The sequence below is a fragment of the Sphaeramia orbicularis genome, chromosome 15, assembly GCF_902148855.1.
Source record: "Sphaeramia orbicularis chromosome 15, fSphaOr1.1, whole genome shotgun sequence".
In the NCBI taxonomy this organism is placed as follows: domain Eukaryota; kingdom Metazoa; phylum Chordata; class Actinopteri; order Kurtiformes; family Apogonidae; genus Sphaeramia; species Sphaeramia orbicularis.
In genome coordinates this window covers 41915039-41935299 of record NC_043971.1, presented here as the reverse complement: position 1 = coordinate 41935299, position 20261 = coordinate 41915039, and the positions used below count along the sequence as shown (strand labels likewise).

At 37.4% G+C, this 20261-nt stretch overlaps 1 protein-coding gene across 1 annotated transcript in view; it reads right to left on the bottom strand.

Moving 5' to 3' along the window:
* The window catches only part of spock2 (SPARC (osteonectin), cwcv and kazal like domains proteoglycan 2), a 67243-nt gene that overhangs the window by 19607 nt on the left and 27375 nt on the right, over positions 1-20261 (bottom strand). The window contains 4 exon segments of the mRNA XM_030156312.1: positions 571-676; positions 1030-1144; positions 17562-17607; positions 18137-18145. Of these exon segments, the coding sequence (XP_030012172.1) occupies positions 571-676; positions 1030-1144; positions 17562-17607; positions 18137-18145 (276 nt within the window).

The window sequence follows — 20261 nt, the reverse complement described above, 5'->3', positions numbered from 1 at the left end:
CGATCTATATAGATGCATGTATACATGTACTAATCATTGTTTTCTTTTATATATATATATATATATATCTCATTTATTTCATAATTATTACATTTGCAGTACTTATATACTATTTATAGATACATACATACATGTACCTAGGTCTAGGATAGGCTCGGGGGGCTCCGGCTCCAGTTGGCGGATTTTCGATTTTCGCGGGGGGCGCCGGTCCCCATTAACCGCGAAAAATAAGGGATCACTGTATAGTGCAAATACTGATGTGTTGTAATAATCTGTCTATTTTAACCATAGTTTAAATAACAACATGTTTCTCTTATTCTATAAAAATAAATAATCCAAATGTATATTAACTGTCCTATGTGATGAACTGTGCTAACGTGTTTTGGTTACATGTGTATATTTTCTGTAAGCCAGCCAAAGGACAGAATATTTATTGGACAAACTGCATCCTCCTGGTACTTTACATAATAGAAAAATTCAAAAAGGACCACTGCAGTTGTGTCCTCCCATGACATTTTCCTCCCATTGTTTGCTCTAGTGTCTGTGTTGTTGTTGTTTTTCTCGGTGTACCTTTGAGGCATAGTTGTGCCCGTCTGATCCGCACACAGGCCCAGTAGAGGAGATGGGACAGGGCTGACAGTTGCCGTCAGGAGACCGGAGAGCCGGCTGCTTGAGTCTGCGGGGTAGAGGACACACAAACACTTGAGCGTCACTACGTCCAACTGAGACAGTACCTGCTGTGCTAATTCAGAGGACAGAGCAGGACCGACGTAAACACTGAGGTCTAACAAACAGTCCTCCTCCATGTTGTCTGAATGTATTAGCTTATCATTAAACAGCAGGCAGTCGTACTGCACTGATGTCCAAACAAGCTCTGTTATTATCACTGGGGAAGGGGAACATGGAAACACATCCCAGATCAGCACATGCCACTGACTGCAGACTTCACTGCACTCGCCTCATGTGCATGTGCATAAACAGGAAAGATTTGGTGAGTGCTTGTGTCGGGGAGTGAGTCAGTACATTTACCTGTGCTCCAGCTTCTTGCGGTTGACGCACACAGCTCTCTGGTAGCCCTGGGCAATACACACCTTGTGTCGGCTGCACTTAACCTTTTGACAAGGGTCCTTGGTGGTGTCTACATCTGGGAAAACATAGAAAATTAGATGTATGCTTTAGAATCCTCAGTACGCTGAGTCAGTATATGGGAAAGGCCTTCACTTTAAACTATTTCAGACATCAACATTTGAATGATGCCAAAAAGCAAACCTAAAACGTATAAGATGTTTCGCAGTATTTACATTTACACCCACGGTATCCGTTTTCTGCCTGGGGGTCTCTCGATCAAAACAGTCACTAAATGTGTAGTTTGATGTTTGATGTGGGATCATGGGAGCATGTTTTCACCTCCACTAGCCTGCAGATGAAAACCTATCTGATGTGACTCAAGCAGACATCATGTTTACAGATGAGGTAATGTATTAAATATACTGTGATTTCACTCTAACGAAACAGGTCATCTGCTCCTAAAGACTGGATTTTTAAGCATCTCAGCAGACTTTAAACATGAAACACATATTTGATAGTACTGGACACTCATATTGTGCTGAAGGATAGCGTGTATGATGTTTATTTAACTGATGAGAACCACAACATAAATACATTGATTTTGTCTTATTTACAAAGTATTGACTATATGTGGTAAATCACAGGTGTCAAACATGCGGCTTGTGGGCCAAAACCAGCCCACCACAGGATCCAATCTGGCCTGTGGGATGAATTTGTGAAATGCAAAAATGACACTGTAGATACTGGAAATCAATGGAGTCAAAATAGTTTTAATTCAGGCTGCACACACAGACCGATGCAATCTAAAGTGGGTCAGACCAGTAAAATACTATCACAACAACCTGCAAATAATGAAAACTGCAAATTTTCTCTCTTTTAGTATAAAAAAAGCAAAATTATATGAAAATGTTTACATTTACAAACTTTCCTTTAACAAAAAAATGAATAACCTGAACAAATATGAACAACCTGAAATGTCTTAAGAGAAGTGAAGTGTCATTTTAACAACATTCTGCTCGTTGCTAAATGTTTTGTGTATTTGTGTAAATGATAAACTGAGGCAGAATATTGTTAAAATTGAAGTTATTTTTCTTAAGACATTTCAGGTTGTTCATGTTATTCAGATGTTTAAGGAAACTTTGTAGATGTAAACATTTTCATAATGTAATTTGACTTTTTTCACTGTCATTATTTTACTGGTCCAGCCCACTTCAGATCATATTGGGCTGAATGTGGCCCCTGAACTAAAATGAGTTTGACACCCCTGTGGTAAATGTTCGTCTATGTTCAAACTCCTCTCAGGACTTATATTAGACCTCTAATTATAGGCATGATACTTCCATGCACTATCCTTGCATCATAATTTCTTCTTGTAGTTCAAATTAAAGACCCTCAAGGCAATCCTGAGATTTTGTGTTCATAACAGTGGACAGACGTGAGGTCACAGAAAGTCTGACTAAAATCTTGTAGCTTATTCCCAAGTCCAAGTAAACTTTTGCACCCAATTTGAAGACTTTCTGTCAAGCTGTTCCTGAGATATAATGGTTTTAATGTAATAGAACTGGACTGATGAACAAATATAGAGAAAAACAAGTGTGTGCCAAGAAAAAAAAATACTGAAATAGGTCGCAACAACGTCAGCTTCAGTTAACCAATACATATAATGGTAAATCAGAAATTCAGCTATTAACATCACCTTGTGGTCCCTTTTAACTTTTAATCCAGTGTTTCCTGTGTTTAACCCTTTCATGCATAGTGGTCACTACAGTGGACAGTTATTCTACAGCTGTTCTCTTGTATATTCATATGTTTTGTTATTTTGGTTCCATATCTTCTCTCTGTAGCACTTCGAGATTCTGCTGAATGAAAATTGCTTTATAAATGCAACTTATTATTATTATTATTATTATTATTATTATTATTATTATTATTATTATATCAGCTGACACTGTGGACACTTATGCATCATCCCATCCACTGCAATTCATATTGTTACTGTAATTTTGCTGTTCTTGTTAAACCTGATCTGCACTAGTATGTTTTAAATCAATTGCTAATTGTTATTAGACTGTAATTAACAGTTTTGTTAATCAAAACAGGGGTTTTCATATTATCCCCATGAAGTTAGTAATAACCAGTATTAGGGTATGTTAAAATGTGAGAAAACATCAGACTGTCTGCATGAAAAATGTTTTTGTTTCATAGTTTTTCTTCTTCCAACTCCTTTTCAAGTGTAGAAGAATGATTTTGGAATTTAGAATTTGCATGTATTCTGTAAATGCTCCAAATAAACAAAAAATGAATGAATGAATGAATGAATGAATGAATGGTTTTCACACAGTATATGACTTCCTGATTATGGGTTTTAAATACATGTTTCTTTGCTTCAAAAATTAAATGCATGGTGTCTAGCTGAGCAGACGTTTTTGTAACTCCATGAAAAACCAGTTCATAAAAATAAATAAATAAATCAATTACATTGTTTTTTTTTAATGCCTAAACAGGAATAAAAACACTCAGGCAAAAAAAATCTCAACTAAGGTTCTTACAATTGATGCATGAAAGGGTTAAAATAAAATATGACTGATAATTGAAAGGTGACTAAATAAAATGTGCTGTTTTATAGGAAATAAAATGAGTTGTTATGATGTAACATATGCATACAAGTCAATACATAACATAGGCCTAATGGTTTTTATATATTTTAATGCAGAAAGTCAACATACCTAAATCTAGTAAAGCATCAAACTGAAAGAAGTCCTTCATTTATTTTAAGGGATTATTATTTAACAGCACTTTATGTGACTTATATGACTTACTAAGACAATACTTTCTGCAGTGTTGGCTACAGCCTGCCTGGCTAGTTCACCTATAGCCCCATCCATCATACTCTCTGCTAGCTGCTAATGCTAGAGCATGTGTCAGCACCCAACACGCACTCATATGTCACAGCTGTCTGTTCCTAGCAGGCCTCCTGGAGCCCGACCTGGATGTCACACTCTATTTTCTTCAACTCCCTGGCCCTTATTCACCTATGCTATCCATCAGTACAGTACACCAGCTTATTCATACACTAATATCCCAGGTTTCATCTAGATGACAGAACAGCAGGGAGTGAATAAAATGGTGTTTTTATTCACATCCTACTTTGGTTGGATCCTGTTTTACGGCACCGTTGTAGGCTTAGGCTCTCCTCTGTTGCCCCTTCCAGTGTTGGCTTGAGGCGAATGCATTAATGCTGCCTACATCACAGGATTATTGAAGCGAACCGACAGATATCTGATTTGAGAAGCAAATCCAAAACAATACACCCCCCTGTCATGCCTGAGCTGGTTGTATAACGCACTATGGCTGACTGACTGACTGACTGAATGACTGCTCTGCTGATGCCCAGATGCAGATTCCTCCGTCCTCATCCATTTAGCCGGTCAAGCAGAGCCTTATTCTTTAGTTGCTAAATATCGCACTTGGCAATGATTGTAAAGAGTAACAGTATTCAGCATTACATGTAGCCTTTCCCACTGCCTTTGTTTGTCTTTGTCTATCTGCCTGTGCTCCTTTCATTTAAAAAATACACCTATTAAACATCAGATTTACCCCTGACTCTGCTGCTTTTATCAAGTAAACCAGAAATGGGAAAAGAATATATAGCTATTTTGTTCATTGATAATATAAAAATGTGATTTACTTTCAAATAGACAAGCAACAGATGTGAACAATCAGCAACATATTCAACAGGACAAAACACCAGAAAGAAAGAAACATAATAACTCAACTGCACGTAATATCTGTCCAGGGGTCTCCGAACAATAAGGTGTAATTTGGTGAAGTTGTGTGTAATCCATCCACACATTCTGTCTAGAAGTGCACTGTTACACACAATCAGCTTAGCCTTGTATAGAAAATCTTTGAGCGATCTAAAGGTTAGTTTGAGTTTGTTACTGTATACATCAGTTTGGTGACTCGTCTAAGCCACAGGTCGCACGTTGTTCTTGGCCAGATCAATATTAGCCTATTTCTGTATTAACCCTCTTCGTTATTTGTATTGTAAAATGGCATGCTAATAATAAAGAAATATGAAGTGTAGCTGAAATACTTAAAGTACAGAGTGCCACTGTATGATGTGAAACATATTTATGACTAGGGGTGTAAGAAAATATCAGTTCTGCAATATAACAATACTGCATCGATATTAAAAAGTACTGTATCAATATTTTTAGGTATTTATTTAAATGCAGATATTGTGGAGGTTCATTTTTGTTTATCTTTTTTGTTTATATTTTATTTATTATTATTTAACACTCTTTTATTAAATAATGTTAGTTCCTTTGTTGGGATTGCACAAAAATAATGTTATGATGTTAGTTATGAACTAATAGAATATGAACATTTGAACAGGATCTTAAACTGTAATGTCTGGAAAACTTAATTTAAGTTTTAACACAGGAAAATTTTGCGATGTGGTATTAGATCCTGTTCTGATCAAATAAAAATGTGTTTAGTATTTGTGCATATTTCTGGTGTAATTCAATTCTTCAAGGAAATAATCATTAAAAAAAAGAAACAAACAAAAAACAGCCTTTTTTTTAACAGTATCATGATATATCACGATATATTGTATCGTGATCCTTGTATTGTAATTTGTATTGTATTGCAAGATTCTTGCCAATACACAGCCCTATTTATGACACCATTGTAGGTGACCAAATGCAACACGCCTCTTGTAATTCAACTGAAGGAAATTACAGATCTCCCTGATTTTAAATATTGTTTGAAACATTTTATATAATATAAATATTCTAATTTAAAGAAGATCACAAACAGAAAAGAAATAAACCATTTCCAGCATCACAAAAACACACTGAAGGCGGAAACTGTAGGATTTGCATATAAACATGTGGCATTTATATTGGAGTCCTGTTTGCTCTGCAAGTTAGTTGTTTGTCGATGTTAACTGATGTGTGATTCCATTAAAGGTATTCTGACTGAAGCTGAAATATTCCAATCTCCAGGTGTAAACACATCAGGGCCTTGGGGTCTTCAAAGGTAGACCAGAGTCAGATCTGTCTGAATAGAGTCCTATGGGAGAACTGGTTCAGGTCTGTGGATAAGCATTTATTCTGTGAAAACTGTTGGCTCCACGACAATTAGACGACCTATGTGATGACCTTTAACACCTTATTCAAATAATGATGCCATCTATATATAAGATCTAACATTCACAAGATGATCGCTTTGTCAGACAAATGGTAGTTTGAGGTGTTGAGTCAAGACGCCCATTTACACAGCTCTACAGTCTGTCATGTAGCTGAATGCCTTCAAGTTATTTTTATTATAAACAAAACCAAAACCAAAATGTCACTAATCGCTCCCATCACAGCTAAGAAATGCACTGTGAAATCCACAGAAACAGTAGCTGTGGTAAATACTGGGAAAACACTGACAATGTTTTTGATATGTGTATTATTGTTATGAAATGAATAGAGTTTATTTTTGATATGTATATTACTGTTAAGAAATGGATAGTTTGTTTTGAATTGTGTGTTACTGTTATGAATGGATAGTTTATTTTTGTTTTTGATGTGTATTATTGTCATGAAATGGACAGTTTATTTTTATTTTTAATATGTGTATTACTGCTACGAAAGGGACAGAGTTTAATTTGATGTGAAATGCTGTTGCAAAATGGGCAGAGTCTATCCTTGATATGTATAGCATTTTTGTGTTTTGTGCTTAGTCAGAATTTAGTCTGATATGTGTAGGATTTTTGAGTTACTTATGATATCTGACAGAGGAATTTAGGGTAGGTAGAAGGATGGGGTAAAGGGGCGGGAGATTGTAAATTAAACTTCATTCCGCTCCTTTTCGAATGTTTTCCTTTCTTTTTATATAAATCTTTTTGTGGTTTGGTTTAAATGTTATTTTCGAAACAAACAAACAAACAAACAGTCAGAGACCCAATACCACTGGCTCATAGGGATACACAGAATAAAGAATTAAGCTAAAGTTAGCCATTTGATTTTCATTGATGGCTGACACTTAAAGGTGGGGTACGAGATATTAGAAAAACAGTTCGAGCAAGCTACATTTTGAAAATACTCAATTCAAAAGTACAAACCCCTTTCTTCAGACATCCCCCCGAAGCCTCCAGAGTACTGACACGAGCAATGCTTGTTCCCGAGGGTTCACGAGCGCTGCACAGCAACAATTCGCCGGCTCTGGCCCCAGCTACAGCCTCGATCCATGCATACCTCATTCAGTCTCCTCCTACACCCCCGCTCTTACAGAACAGTCCCAGTTCACACCTATCTGGCTAACATTACATTTCCTAGTGATTTATATTAGTGACAAAACAGTCTGTCGTGAACTTTCCATCCTAATATATCTAATATAGCCAAAACTCTGGCTTCATTTCCTGAACAAGTGCTCCAAGCCTCTGAGAACGCACAATTCATGCATGAAGAGGGGTACACACAGAGGGGGGAGGGACAAATGGCAGTTGAGTTTGATAGACATATGAGCATTCAATCATTTCAATTGGGCGCTCAAAATGATTGGATGGTGTTTTTTCAGTCCTGGTTGTTCCACAGGTGACTAAATTTTTTAAATTTTTGTGTTAGAGCATTTAATTAATTGGTTGTAATTGGGATGTGAAGGGGATTTTAAGCTTTATAGTAAAAAATGCTCCGGGAAAACATCTTGCACCCCACCTTTAAATGTTTCATCTTTATTCAGAATACCTTTGGCTCCATTGCCCACAGCCAAAACAGCCCGTGCACTGATTTCTATGTCGAGGATTCGGTGATACTTTTTCTCAAACATCCACCATTAGCTTACAAATGCAGTAAGCATCAGCTAAAAACCAGGTCCCAGTAAAACACGGATTCCAATAAAAACCTCATGTAACTGCATAAGTATGTGCAGATCTTCACTCTTAAACATTTAAAAGGAGCATAACGAATAAGATCTGAGCAGACCTGTGTTCTTATTTGAACATATGCTGCAAACTGCAAATCTGCTGAGAAAGTAAACAAAATAATATACAATGAGACAGATGATATTAATAGTAGTGTAAAAAAAATTAGGAAGTTAGGAATTAAGGAAGTTTTTTTTTTAACAGGTTTTCATGTTTCACACTTTTAATTCGCACCATTTCATGAGCACACACAACGGATACAGGAGGTACAGGAGCCCATACTTTCTGAGACAAAAACACAGTAAGGAGATTAAGATAGTAAGGTTAGAGGGAATGGAGAAAGACTGAGGATAGAAGGCAGAACGAGACTGTGCTCAGGAGTGAACCAATACTTCCAGCCAAAAAAAAAAAAAAAAAAAAGGAAAAGAAGCACAACACAAATCTACAGCACATAATCCAGTCTTCTAATAGCAGAAACATTTGTAAATAAATCTTGTCAGTAGGGCTACAATGCTGGCACTGTGTTGTGTTGTGAGTACAGAAGCATAAGGTGGCTGCCTGAGCCTCATGTTAACTTAACAGGCTTCCGCAGATTAAAGCAGCGCCTGCAATGATGACGTTTCCATAGCAACAGGCTCTCAGCGATCCAAGAATCATTTCTGGGTTGACTGTGATTTGCAGCTCAATCTGGTATCTCTGAGTACTTTCTCCCTTTCATGCTCGCTCTGTTTCTTAGACCCCTGTTGTACAATAAAGTCAATCAATCTTCCGTTCCACATCCCTTTTCTTTGCGACTCATACACGACATCTTAGCCGGGTGTTCCTCCTCCTACTGCATCTTCACACATTTCAACTGCTTTTCAACCTATTTCCATTTTTACTTTTTGAAGGTCTGTCCTTGGTATTATACTAATGCCTGTGGCAGTAAACCTCTTCTAATTAGGCTCCTGGTGCTTCAATCTAATCCAATCCAGATTTGTGTGTGGTTTATCCCCGCAGATTGAGGATAACGGAAGCAGAGCTCAGGCCATATCCTCATCATCAACCCTCTTATCCACTGTTTACGCTAATATCGTCAGAGCTGTCTCATCTTCTAGGCTGCACAGAAGCCAGACGTGTTTTGGTTGGAAGTAATTGCTAATCTAATTAATGCTAAAACAGCCCTGAAATGCCTCATTACCAAAAATAACAAAGTAACTGAGCATAAAGGGAACAAAGGTCTGAACTGCTGTCTTCTGGAAACATTCATCTGCACACCGAGTTAAACACAAACACAATTCAAGCTCTGGGGAGATATACTGGTGGGCTACAATGACACTGCAAGCTTTAAAGCTAAGTTTGGATTTATTACTTTTATATTATGTATTTTCTTTCTCAGTATCTTTAAACATGGCTGATACGAATACTGGTCGTGGTCCTGAACTGACCAATACTCAGGTTTAATATAATGACTCACAGAGGACAGCTGTTAAGGCAGAAAACATACAGGTTAAATGGATAATAATAATAATAATAATAATAATAATAATAATAATAATAATAATAATAATAAACTTTATTTGTATAGCACCTTTCATACAGAAATTGTAGCCCAAAGTGCTTCACATTGATTGAAAAAATACAATATTAAAATACATTAAGATTTGATTATACATCAAGAAATAAAATGAAATTTGAGAGAAATACAATAAAATAAAAAATAAAAATAAAAACAGCGCACATTAAAATATGTGATTATGCATAGAATTTTTGAAGTGCAAGAAATAAGATGAAATTTGAAATACAATAAAATAAAAAATAAAAACAGAAATACAATAAAATAAAATAAAATAAAAATAAAAAACAGCGCACATTCCTGGTTCCTGAAGTGTGACCCCATTTTTATCTCCTTTCAAAGGCTAAAGAGAATAAAAATGTTTTTAATTTGGTTTTAAATATATTCAGTGAACTGGCTTCTCTAATGTCTTTTGGAATTGTATTCCATAACTTTGGTGCATAGTTAGTAAAGGCTGCATCCCCCATTTTCTTTGTAATATTTCTGGGAGTCGCTAGTAACCCTGCGTTTGATGACCTCAGTGTTCTAGTTTGTACATAATTGATCAGTGAGTTTGCAATGTAACTTGGTCCGGTGTGGATGCCATTAAAAGTGGCTGCATCCCCTTTAGGTGTATCAATTTCAGGCCTTGGCTGGTTTAGTAGAAAGGCCTCTTGGGGAAAAAGTGAATCTGAATGGAACAGAGCTATTGTTAATGTTATCAGCAACACCTGCACTTTGCCTTTTTTGCAAGATAAAATGTCTACTGTGAAAACTGTCTATTGAGGCACATTCTAGTTAACCAAGATGGCCGAAGCTGCTCTTTTGAATCTGCTATCATATTGGCATTAAACCGACTTCACAAGATTTTTTCTATACAAGAAGAACAAACCACAAGAAAGATGTTTCTGCTGTTATTCAGACAAAATTTAGTCAAGTTTAAAGTTTTAATATGAACAACTGTGTGTTCATGTGTTGGTGTTGTGCTGGGGGTTGTATTGGATAGATCTACATCTAACGTAACAGTAGACAGTGTTACATACTGTTAAAAGAATAGTTGGGAGTGAAATAAAACTTCAACAGAAAATCTGATGTGAGTCCTTTCCATAGGAAGTATCATCGTCTATTGTGGTTGAATGTAGGGAACAAAGACAGTCGACAACTTAGAAATGAAGTTAGCTAACGTCAAAAAAGAATTGGCCTGCAGCAAAAAAAAGACTACAACACAAATGTCATGGAAAATACTTGAGCTTGCAAAAAACTTCCATCGTGAACCTTTCATTTACAAAATGTTCCTTTGTCGTTGCTCTGATAGGTTGAAAAACTGAAGTAGATGCTTCAGACTCATTCTCAGGAGAATGAGTCTGGCACCACCAGCTAGTACTGACCCACATGTGCTGAAGAACAGTAACAAAGGCACATAATGCTGCCAAATAAAAGTAAAGATTGAGGTCACAAGTTAGCGGATACGGTTTTTAAAAGTGATGGACAGGAACCAGCAAATTAGTCAGCGGGTATTTATCTAAAACTTCAAAATCTTATCTTCAATGTTCTGTATTGACTGATCTGTGGAACTGGCCCATGTCTAGGGCTGGGCGATACTGAAAAAATTCATGTCACAATATTTTTTTTCATATCAGACGATATCCATATGTATCATGGTATATATCAAATCACTATTTTTCTGAAGCTTAAATTTTCCGTTACTTGTAAGTTAGTTGTGAAGACATCAGAGGGTTATTTTTGATTTAAATATGATTTATTTTCTGTCAGAAGTTGAACATGACAGATGTGCTGAAGAACATTATACAACTGTTTCAGATAGATGAAACCAGTACATAGGTTTAAAACTAAACTAAAAGTCTGACCAGCTGGCAAAAGCTTTTACGTTTTAAAAGAGAACACAAACAAAACAGACCATCTTCACCAAACAATACTGGGGGGGGGGGGGGGGGGTGTCTGTGACTGCCATAACTGGCATCAACCTAACCTGACGTGGTTCTAGCGTGAGTGGTTCAGCGCGGCACTACTTAATTATGATTGGCTGTTCTTATGTCTGTCAAAACATGGACAAATGAATTCTACTGAAATTGTATCAAGCATGTCTCATATTTCCATCAAGGAAAAGTTATATCGCAATATATATCATTATTTTATCGCCGAGCCCTACCCATGTCATAATCTAAAAGTTCATATTTGATGTAATTTGTGCTGCTCACAGAAAAACAGGATTTTGGCCACTTGTACCTTTAATCTGAATGAAGCCACAAAGTGAAGGATTCTGTTTGAAAGATAATTAGAAAAAAAAAGGAGAACAAAGAGCCATTAAGAAGACAATGAAGAGACAATCTTTTCAAGCATTTTATCCTGAATTCTGAATTAGTACACACGGTCCTGGGTGGCTCTTTAAAATGAGGTTTGTCCAGGATGGTAATGGACAAATTTACACTGGGGTGAGGGTGAAAAGGGCAAAAGTAGTCTGGAGAGTTCCTGGAACCGTTCAGGGAGTCTGGCTGATTTCCAGCTGAAGTAGTGCAGACAGAGGATGTGCAAAGAAAGAACAAAGAGCTGTGCAGGCTCCCTGGTGGGAAAACTGTCTGATTTGGTGGAAGCTGTGGAGTATGAACGCATTAATAACAGAGAAGAGGTGGTGAGATCTTAAAGAGGATGGAAAGATAAAAAGGCTCATGATGCTTAAGCTTCAGCATTTACTGGAAATCCACCATATTTGTCTGCGTTACCCAAGTACCAATATCGGTTGGCCACAAGAGATATTAAACTTCCAGACCTTTTGGAGTGTAGTCAGCGTGTTTTTCTTACTTTTTTATCTACTCAGAATCTGCCATTGATTCAAAGGCATCGATTTGCCACCAAGTGTTCATTCACCTTGAATCTGTGGTTGAGATAAGATTCTCCAAAAAAAAGAGACAATTGCACCTTGCACGTGTAAAATGATCTTTGGGAGGACTGAACACAAACACTTGAGTGTTGTTTGTGTGTACAGCACACTGGCTGATTCGTACACGCCCCATATTACAACAGTTCTCCTTCAGTGTTCACTGTCTTAAGAGCGAGGTGATTCAATCACAGCGTAAGGGGGAGCCGGCAGATTGATGAATTGACTGTAGAAATCGACTGCAAATTACCCTGACCTCTCCCTCACTCAGCACAGCGCTGGCTCAAATGGAGACAGCCTCTGTGGAGTCTGAATGCAAATTCCCTCCTCAGTCTGCTGTCAGTGTTGACTGTCTGTGTGTTAGGAGTGTTGACAGTTCAAAAGCTTTGTCTTCCTCTATGTGGCGGCATCGAGTGCATTCAGCAGTCTGGGGTGCCGGGTGGAGAAATGAGGCCTGCAGGCTCATCTGAGCTCTGGAGTAAAGACATCACACTGATTTAGTGATGTCTCAGACCGCTAAATCTCTTATTTTCACTCCTTCGCTTCATTAGGCTACTCATAAAGGAAGGCAGATCAATGGAGAAAGATAGCACACTTACATCAAAATGAGAGAGAGGAATATAGATTGAGGGGTTCGTACTGTGTGAAATGAAAGCACTGAACTACTATTCATCTGATATCCTGAGGCAAGCACATAAAACTTTACTAAAGTTTCATAAAAGCTGAGCACACACTTGAAAACCTATATGATGTTGTCACTTGAGATGGTGATTTATGAAGGTTAGGTTCAGTCTGAAAGTGAATAGACAAAAACATTATTCGTATATATTAAAGTCATGTGTCTTGGAAAAGTACACCAAATATTACATTTCCGTATTGTTTTGGTTTACCCACTAAACACAAACATATATCTCCTAAGCTGCTAGATTTAGATGATAACTTCGATGTCATACAGTAGGTATGTTTCCACTGTCAAGAACATTAGAAAACATTTGGAGTAAAATGCAAAGTGTTTCCATGAACTGGTTTGGAGTGAATAAACTAGGCCAGATGGTGTCATCATAAGGTGGCACTTTAGGCTACATTACGTATAAGTCTAATAAATAAGGTAGAATAAATAGAGATCCTGGTATATTACGACATTCAGTTGTTGTGGTCCATTATGGGTATATGTGAGAGGACTCCTGGGAAACAGCTGATCACGTGTCAAATATTTGCTTTAACAGAATTTATTTGAAAAACAGTATCTTTTTTCATTATGTGCAGCATGTGCGTTCATTATATACCTTCAAGGGTACCTGTAGTGAATTTTCATCGCTAGCTATTTCAAAAGATCACATATAATACTAGCAGAAAACCTGTTATCAAGTATGTGAGAGTACTAAGTCACTGCTCCTTCAGTCAGTCAGTCAGTGACATGGTGCCTCCTTCACAGGCTGTTCCAGACTGACGCAGACTCGTAGTATTGTCCGATTACCTGGGCCACGATGACACATTATCGGCCAAAGCTGGGTTGCATCTCTAGGACAATGGCGGAATGCAAAGCTCATGGTTGCACAAACAATATGTGCTTTCCACTCAATCTTTCTCACTGACTGCTGCTTGTTTACTCATACTCCATCAACCAGAATCAGCAATGGTACGTCACTTCTGGCCGGCAATGGTTCCTTCCCATAGGTTCTGCCCCCACCCATAATTCATGTAATAAAAAGGTCCAGTGTGGTGCATTTAAGGTACATTTTTAACTGAATTTGCGCCTCTCTTGTATATAAGTATTTTTATTTATATTTATTTATTTAGTTACAGGACAGTGTGTATTGGCATTAGTTACAAAGAACAAGATCCATCCACCAGATTTAGCACTAAAGCTAATTTCCATCTGTTGTCCTGGACAAACGACTAACATAACAAACATCACTTAGATTACAAAATCCTACCATACTGGAAGAAAACCGTTAAACATGACAGATATAGGAAAGTCTGCTCAGATTGAACACCTTCAGCCAAATACATAAAACGGGGCTTACATTCTAAAAATACACTAACTTTCCTAGAGCAAGAATAAGATATAAAAGATAGAATGAGAAGGAGAGAAGAGAGAAAAAAAAAAAGCAAAACACAATTAATATTGTAAGCATGACCAGTGCAGGTATACTCTAAATGAGTTTTAATTTAGTATCTGTTGCTGAATTCTGATATTTCCATAAACATTTTCTAAAGTGAAACTGAAAAGGTAGATAAAAATGATAAGAAACCAGGCAAAAAAGCAGACAGATGTTTAGAAGGTAAAAACTGGTGGTATTATCTGTCATTTGTCAATTTCAAAAAGTTTACACTTCTGTATATGCCTTCTATTGGTGGGTTGATCTTTACTTTTCATCTGTTCTCGGTTCCACAGTTTCCTCCTCACTACACAGCTTCATGTCAGTTACTTTGCACTAAATCGCACTAAATTAGCCCCCACCTCAGCCCTATTCTTTTCTCATGCTTTTACCTCTCTCTGCGGCCCTTCATTGGACCCCATAATTAGTCCTTCATTAAGCACTTGGAAATTGCGTTAATGGACTCTGCCATTCAGAAGACTTAATTTAAGCTGCAAATCAAGTGACAATGGTTGAGCACATGACTTAGTGTCATGACTTCATCTTCCAAAGGCTCAATTAAGGCCGGAGTTAGAGCTGGAGTCGAGGAGGACACGTCAAACAGTCGGTCTGTAAGCACAGCTCCGGTCTGAGAGCCGGAGAGAAAGGAAGGGAGGCAGAGTGGCGATGGGTGGAAGTCAAGCCAATGTTTAGAATCTCCTGAGGGAAACACATCAGATGCACTCAAGCAGATAAAGCAGAGTGCTAACATCTTTCAGCCTCCTCACTGTGGAACTGCTACAAGTGTGGACAGTGAGCAGCTGACCCCAGAATACAAACAGAGAACGTACACGTCGTCTTAATGAAATGAACCGCCGCTGCTCTGCAAAGCATCACAGTTCAAACACAGGCCGATTCGTTGTTCCAGTGTCAATGTAATCTAATCGTATTTCAGCAAATGGTACTGCACATGCTTACAATGTGTCAGCATGCAGCATCACGTTTATTGCCTACAGTGATTTCTAGAGGACTACAGTTGGAAAATCCTTATGTTAGCTTTTGAGTTCTTCAGTGTCTTTCTTCTGCTCCTCTACAACCACAACCACAGCAGTGTCTAGCACTAGCCACTGTTAGCTTAGAAATGCTAATACGCAGAAGTAAGAATCATTAGTTAATGTAATATTAAACCAGTTGAGGTATTTAATGGTAGGTTGCATAAGTTGCATTTTATCACGATTTTATGCCATAAAACAGGTTGTTGACATTATTAATCATTATCATCATGTTGAAGTCACCAACCTAATACGGGTGAGTTTTTTTTTTTGTTTTTTTTTTTTACAATGTGACTGGTGGAAGAGAATCAGTAAATAATGTCTTATTTTTCTTTTCTTCACAGCCTTTTGTCTCACCATTGTCTCCTTTAAAGTAGGCCATATACACTGTTTATTCTTAACTTTGTTTTTTATCAATATATTTTTAATAAGTCTTTCAAACATACAAAAAAGTAATACATACACTGAGACATATAGCAGAGGTACAAGGCACCACAAAAAAGCAAACAAACAAAAACAAACAAATAAACAGAAAAAAATTAAAGGTTTTCACTATGTAGTTACTAGGGATTTAACGATATGAAAATTTCATATGTGACCAATTATCACGGCTATCATTATTATCACGGTATTGTTGAAATGTGCTCAAAATGTTCAAAAAGTACTCAAACACACACTGAAATAATTTAACAAAGTTGTATTTTGAAAAAAAAAAAAAAAGAAAAAATTTTAAAAAATTAATAGGCACAATGTACTTTGTGTTGGCAGAAACATCCAAATATTACCATGTTAACATCAAACACACAAATGAGCATTAAAGATGGCACCTTATAGCCATTGTTTGACCATTTTCCATATCAAGTTTGAGTTGAAAGTGTGGTAATCAAACACAGTTATCATGATAATTAGAATTTAAACGGTAATACTAACTGTCAGGAATTTTACCGTGGTTTATCGTTATACCAGTGATCGTTACATCCCTAGTAGTAACCCAATCACAGCACACATTATCCAGAGTCAAGGTGCATTGTCAGCTGTTCTACACAAGAAAATTCTTAATTTATAATATATTTTAATGCAGAATTGTTGCATATGCCTTTAAATTCTGATAAGACAGCTACATTTAATGTTAGATATAAATGTCAAAAATAAAACATGTAACACTTTCTTTAAAAAATGATTTATGCAATAATAGCAACCTACAGAGACCTTCTACTTTTGAAAAGTGTACATATATGATTGTGATACATCTTTCTTCCTCTCTGCCAGTAATTTCCATGTTTTCATCTTATTTTGCTGTCTTTGGGATGTCACATAGGCGTGTTTTGTAGCTAGATGTTCTCCAGCCACTTACACCATCACTCAGTGTATGCAGATGGACCAATATAAAACTGAAGTAACTCTGGTGGCTACAAATTGCCTCTAGAACATTTCCATGTAGTTTTGTGAAGATGAGCGTTTTTTTTGTGTTTTTACAATGTGACTGCTGTGACAGAATCAGTAAATAATGTCTTATTTTTCTTTTCTTCACAGCTTTTTGTTTCACAATTGGCACTCTCTCCTTTAAAGTAGTCCATATACACTGTTTATTCTTAATTACCTCCGCCAAGGAGGTTATGTTTTTGCCAGGGTTTGTTTGTTTGTTTGTCTGTTTGTCTGTCCGTTAGTGTGCAACATAACTCAAAAAGTTATGGACAGATTTGGATGAAATTTTCAGGGTTTGTTGGAAATGGGATAAGGAAGAAATGATTAAATTTTGGTGGTGATCGGGGGTGGGGGGGCCCACGGGGGGGGGGGCACTGATCAGCCTTGGCGGAGGTCTGCGCTCTCCGAGTGCTTCTAGTTTATAATACATTCTAAGGCAGAATTGTTGCATATGCCTTTAAAAATAGGCTACGAAACAAACCTATGACACTGAACTGGAGAGCAGGCATCAAAAATATTGGCTAAATATCCAAAATGATCTACACAGCTACAAATGAATAAGAAAACATGCTTTCTGGGTGAGACTTACTGTCATTAGAGCCTTGATTTTCATCCCAGGTACGAACGTAATCATCCTGCAGAAGCACAAAGAAATCAATCTGTTAGTCCCTGGAGAAAAATAAGTATGCATATACATATATAAATATATCATTCAGACTGTAGCTACTGTAGCTGCAGTGCACGGTTGATAACATATGAACACTGTTTTCCTCATTAAGAAGAAGCAAAGTAGTTTACATTATTGCTGCATTCTGATTATAATGTGTATATTAGTCTTGCAGAATTATAATTAGCTTGGGACAGACAGGTATGGGGACTATAGCTGTACATCTTTATGGAAATGAGCCAAACAAGTCTGCACCAGGCGCTTATATGTAAGACATATGGTGTCCTTTTAAGCGCCCTGCCACTTTTTCCACTTAATTAGAACATTAATCGTTCTAATTAAAATGGCTGAGTTGAAAGAGAAGGTTAAAAAAGGAAGATGGACAGAAAAGCAAAGATAAAACCGCCACAAAAAGACATGGAAATGAGTCATGAATGAGAAAGACATTGTACAAAAGCAGTCTGAGTAGTGTTGAGCAAAAAGTGGAGAGAACTGACCTCTACCTCCTGGTGAAATGACAGCAGAAAGAGAGAAAAGACACGGAATTAGAGACAGCTGCATTTATTCACATTTAAAATACGATAATTAAAAAAAAAAAAACATTACCAAGTGTGACGATTCACTAAAGGTTGAATAAGTCAAGCATAAATTAACAAAAAAACTGACATTGTCAAAACCTGAATTGAACTGTAATGCTCCAAATGAAAAGCAGAAAATACAGATGTAAAGCTTTTCAGCGTACAGCATATGTGTCTAAAATAATAAACATGAGTCATTTCAAGATATTTACAGTCTGCACCCCCATCCACCTCCTTTGCGATGACTTACTCATCACCGTAAACATTTACTGTACTGGAGGTGTGTGCCAAACAGCTCCCCAGAAGGCGATAAATCCTGACACAACACATGAAATAAGCAGCCCTCATGAATGCCGGGACCTCTTCTTTGACCCTCACAGTTTTATTTCACAGACGTAAATATTTTCATCACTGGCAAGGACTTCATTCATTCAGAACTGCACTGCTGTTGGTTTGCAGTGGCATCAAGCTCATTTCCATTCCTCAATGACAGAGAAAATCACTTACACTCGACAGGCTTATGTCTGTGACTGGAAAAAAAACCCACAGCCTGCTTTCATGGATGCCTATTAGGAATGTAGCTTAAGTTTGAATGCTTGAGCTAAAACAAATAGATTTCAAAATTACTGGTCTGTGCATTTTTCTCAAATGAATATTACAATACTGTGCACAATAATTAGAATTTTTCATCTAATTCTGCAGCCCTACATTACAGCTTGTGCTACATACAGGGGTTGGACAAAATAATGGAAACACCTTCACCTCAAGATGATAATCCCCCAATCCATACAGCTAGAACTGTTAAAGAATGGCATGAGGAACATTCTAATGAAGTTGAGCATCTCGTATGGCCGGCACAGTCCCCAGACCTCAACATTATTGAGCATTTATGGTCAGTTTTAGAGATTCAAGTAAGACGTCGATTTCCACTGCCATCGTCTCTAAAAGAGTTGGAGGGTATTCTAACTGAAGAATGGCTTAAAATTCCTTTGGAAACAATTCACAAGTTGTATGAATCAATACCTCGGAGAATTGAGGCTGTAATTGCCGCAAAAGGCAGACCTACACCATATTAAATTATATTTTGTTGATTTTTTAAGGTGTTTCCATTATTTTGTCCAACCCCTGTATTTTTATCATTGAATCACTGCTCTTTCAAATGTGGCGTTTACACCACGGTGAACCGACTCGACTCAACTTGACTCAGGTACCAGAAACTCTTCCTAGAGGTCGTTTCCATTACAGGATACTACCAACTTTAGAGTACCTGGACGTCATAGCGATGCAGCATGAAACTTCTGTGACATTTGCTCAGACTGCTACTGATAAACTCGCTCACTGCGCCATCAAGCTCACGCTGAATTTTTTCGTCTGCCACCAAGGAGTGGCCAAAGAGTAGCTTCACAGATGTAAGAAAGGTTTTGGATTTCTCTGTAGTCGTTTAAGTTTGAATGCTTGAGCTAAAACAAATAGATTTCAAAATTACTGGTCTGTGCATTTTCCTTAAATGAATATTAAAATATTGTCCACAATAATTAGAATTTTTCATCTAATTGTGCAGCCCTACATTACAGCTTGTGCTACACATTTTTATTATTGAATCACTGCTCTTTCAAATGCCGCGTTTCCATCACAGTGAACCAACTCGACTCGACTCAGGTACCAGATACTGTTCCTGGAGACCGTTTCCACTACAGCAGGGGTGGCCAACCCTGGTCCTGGAGAGCCACTATCCTGCATGTTTTAGATGTTTCCCTCTTCCTGCACACCTGACGGTCGTTATCAGGCTTCTGCAGAGCTTGATGATAGGCATATCATTTGAATCAGGTGTGTTGGAAGAGGGATACATCTAAAACATGCAGGATAGTAGCTCTCTAGGATCAGGGTTTGCCTTCCCTGCACTACAGGATACTACCGACTTTAGAGTACCTGGACGTCCTAGCGATGCAGCATGTAACTTCTGTCACATTTGCTCAAAGAGTGCTGATAAACTCACTTGTTGCCCCATCAATCTCACGCTGAATTTTTTCATCCTCCACTCAGG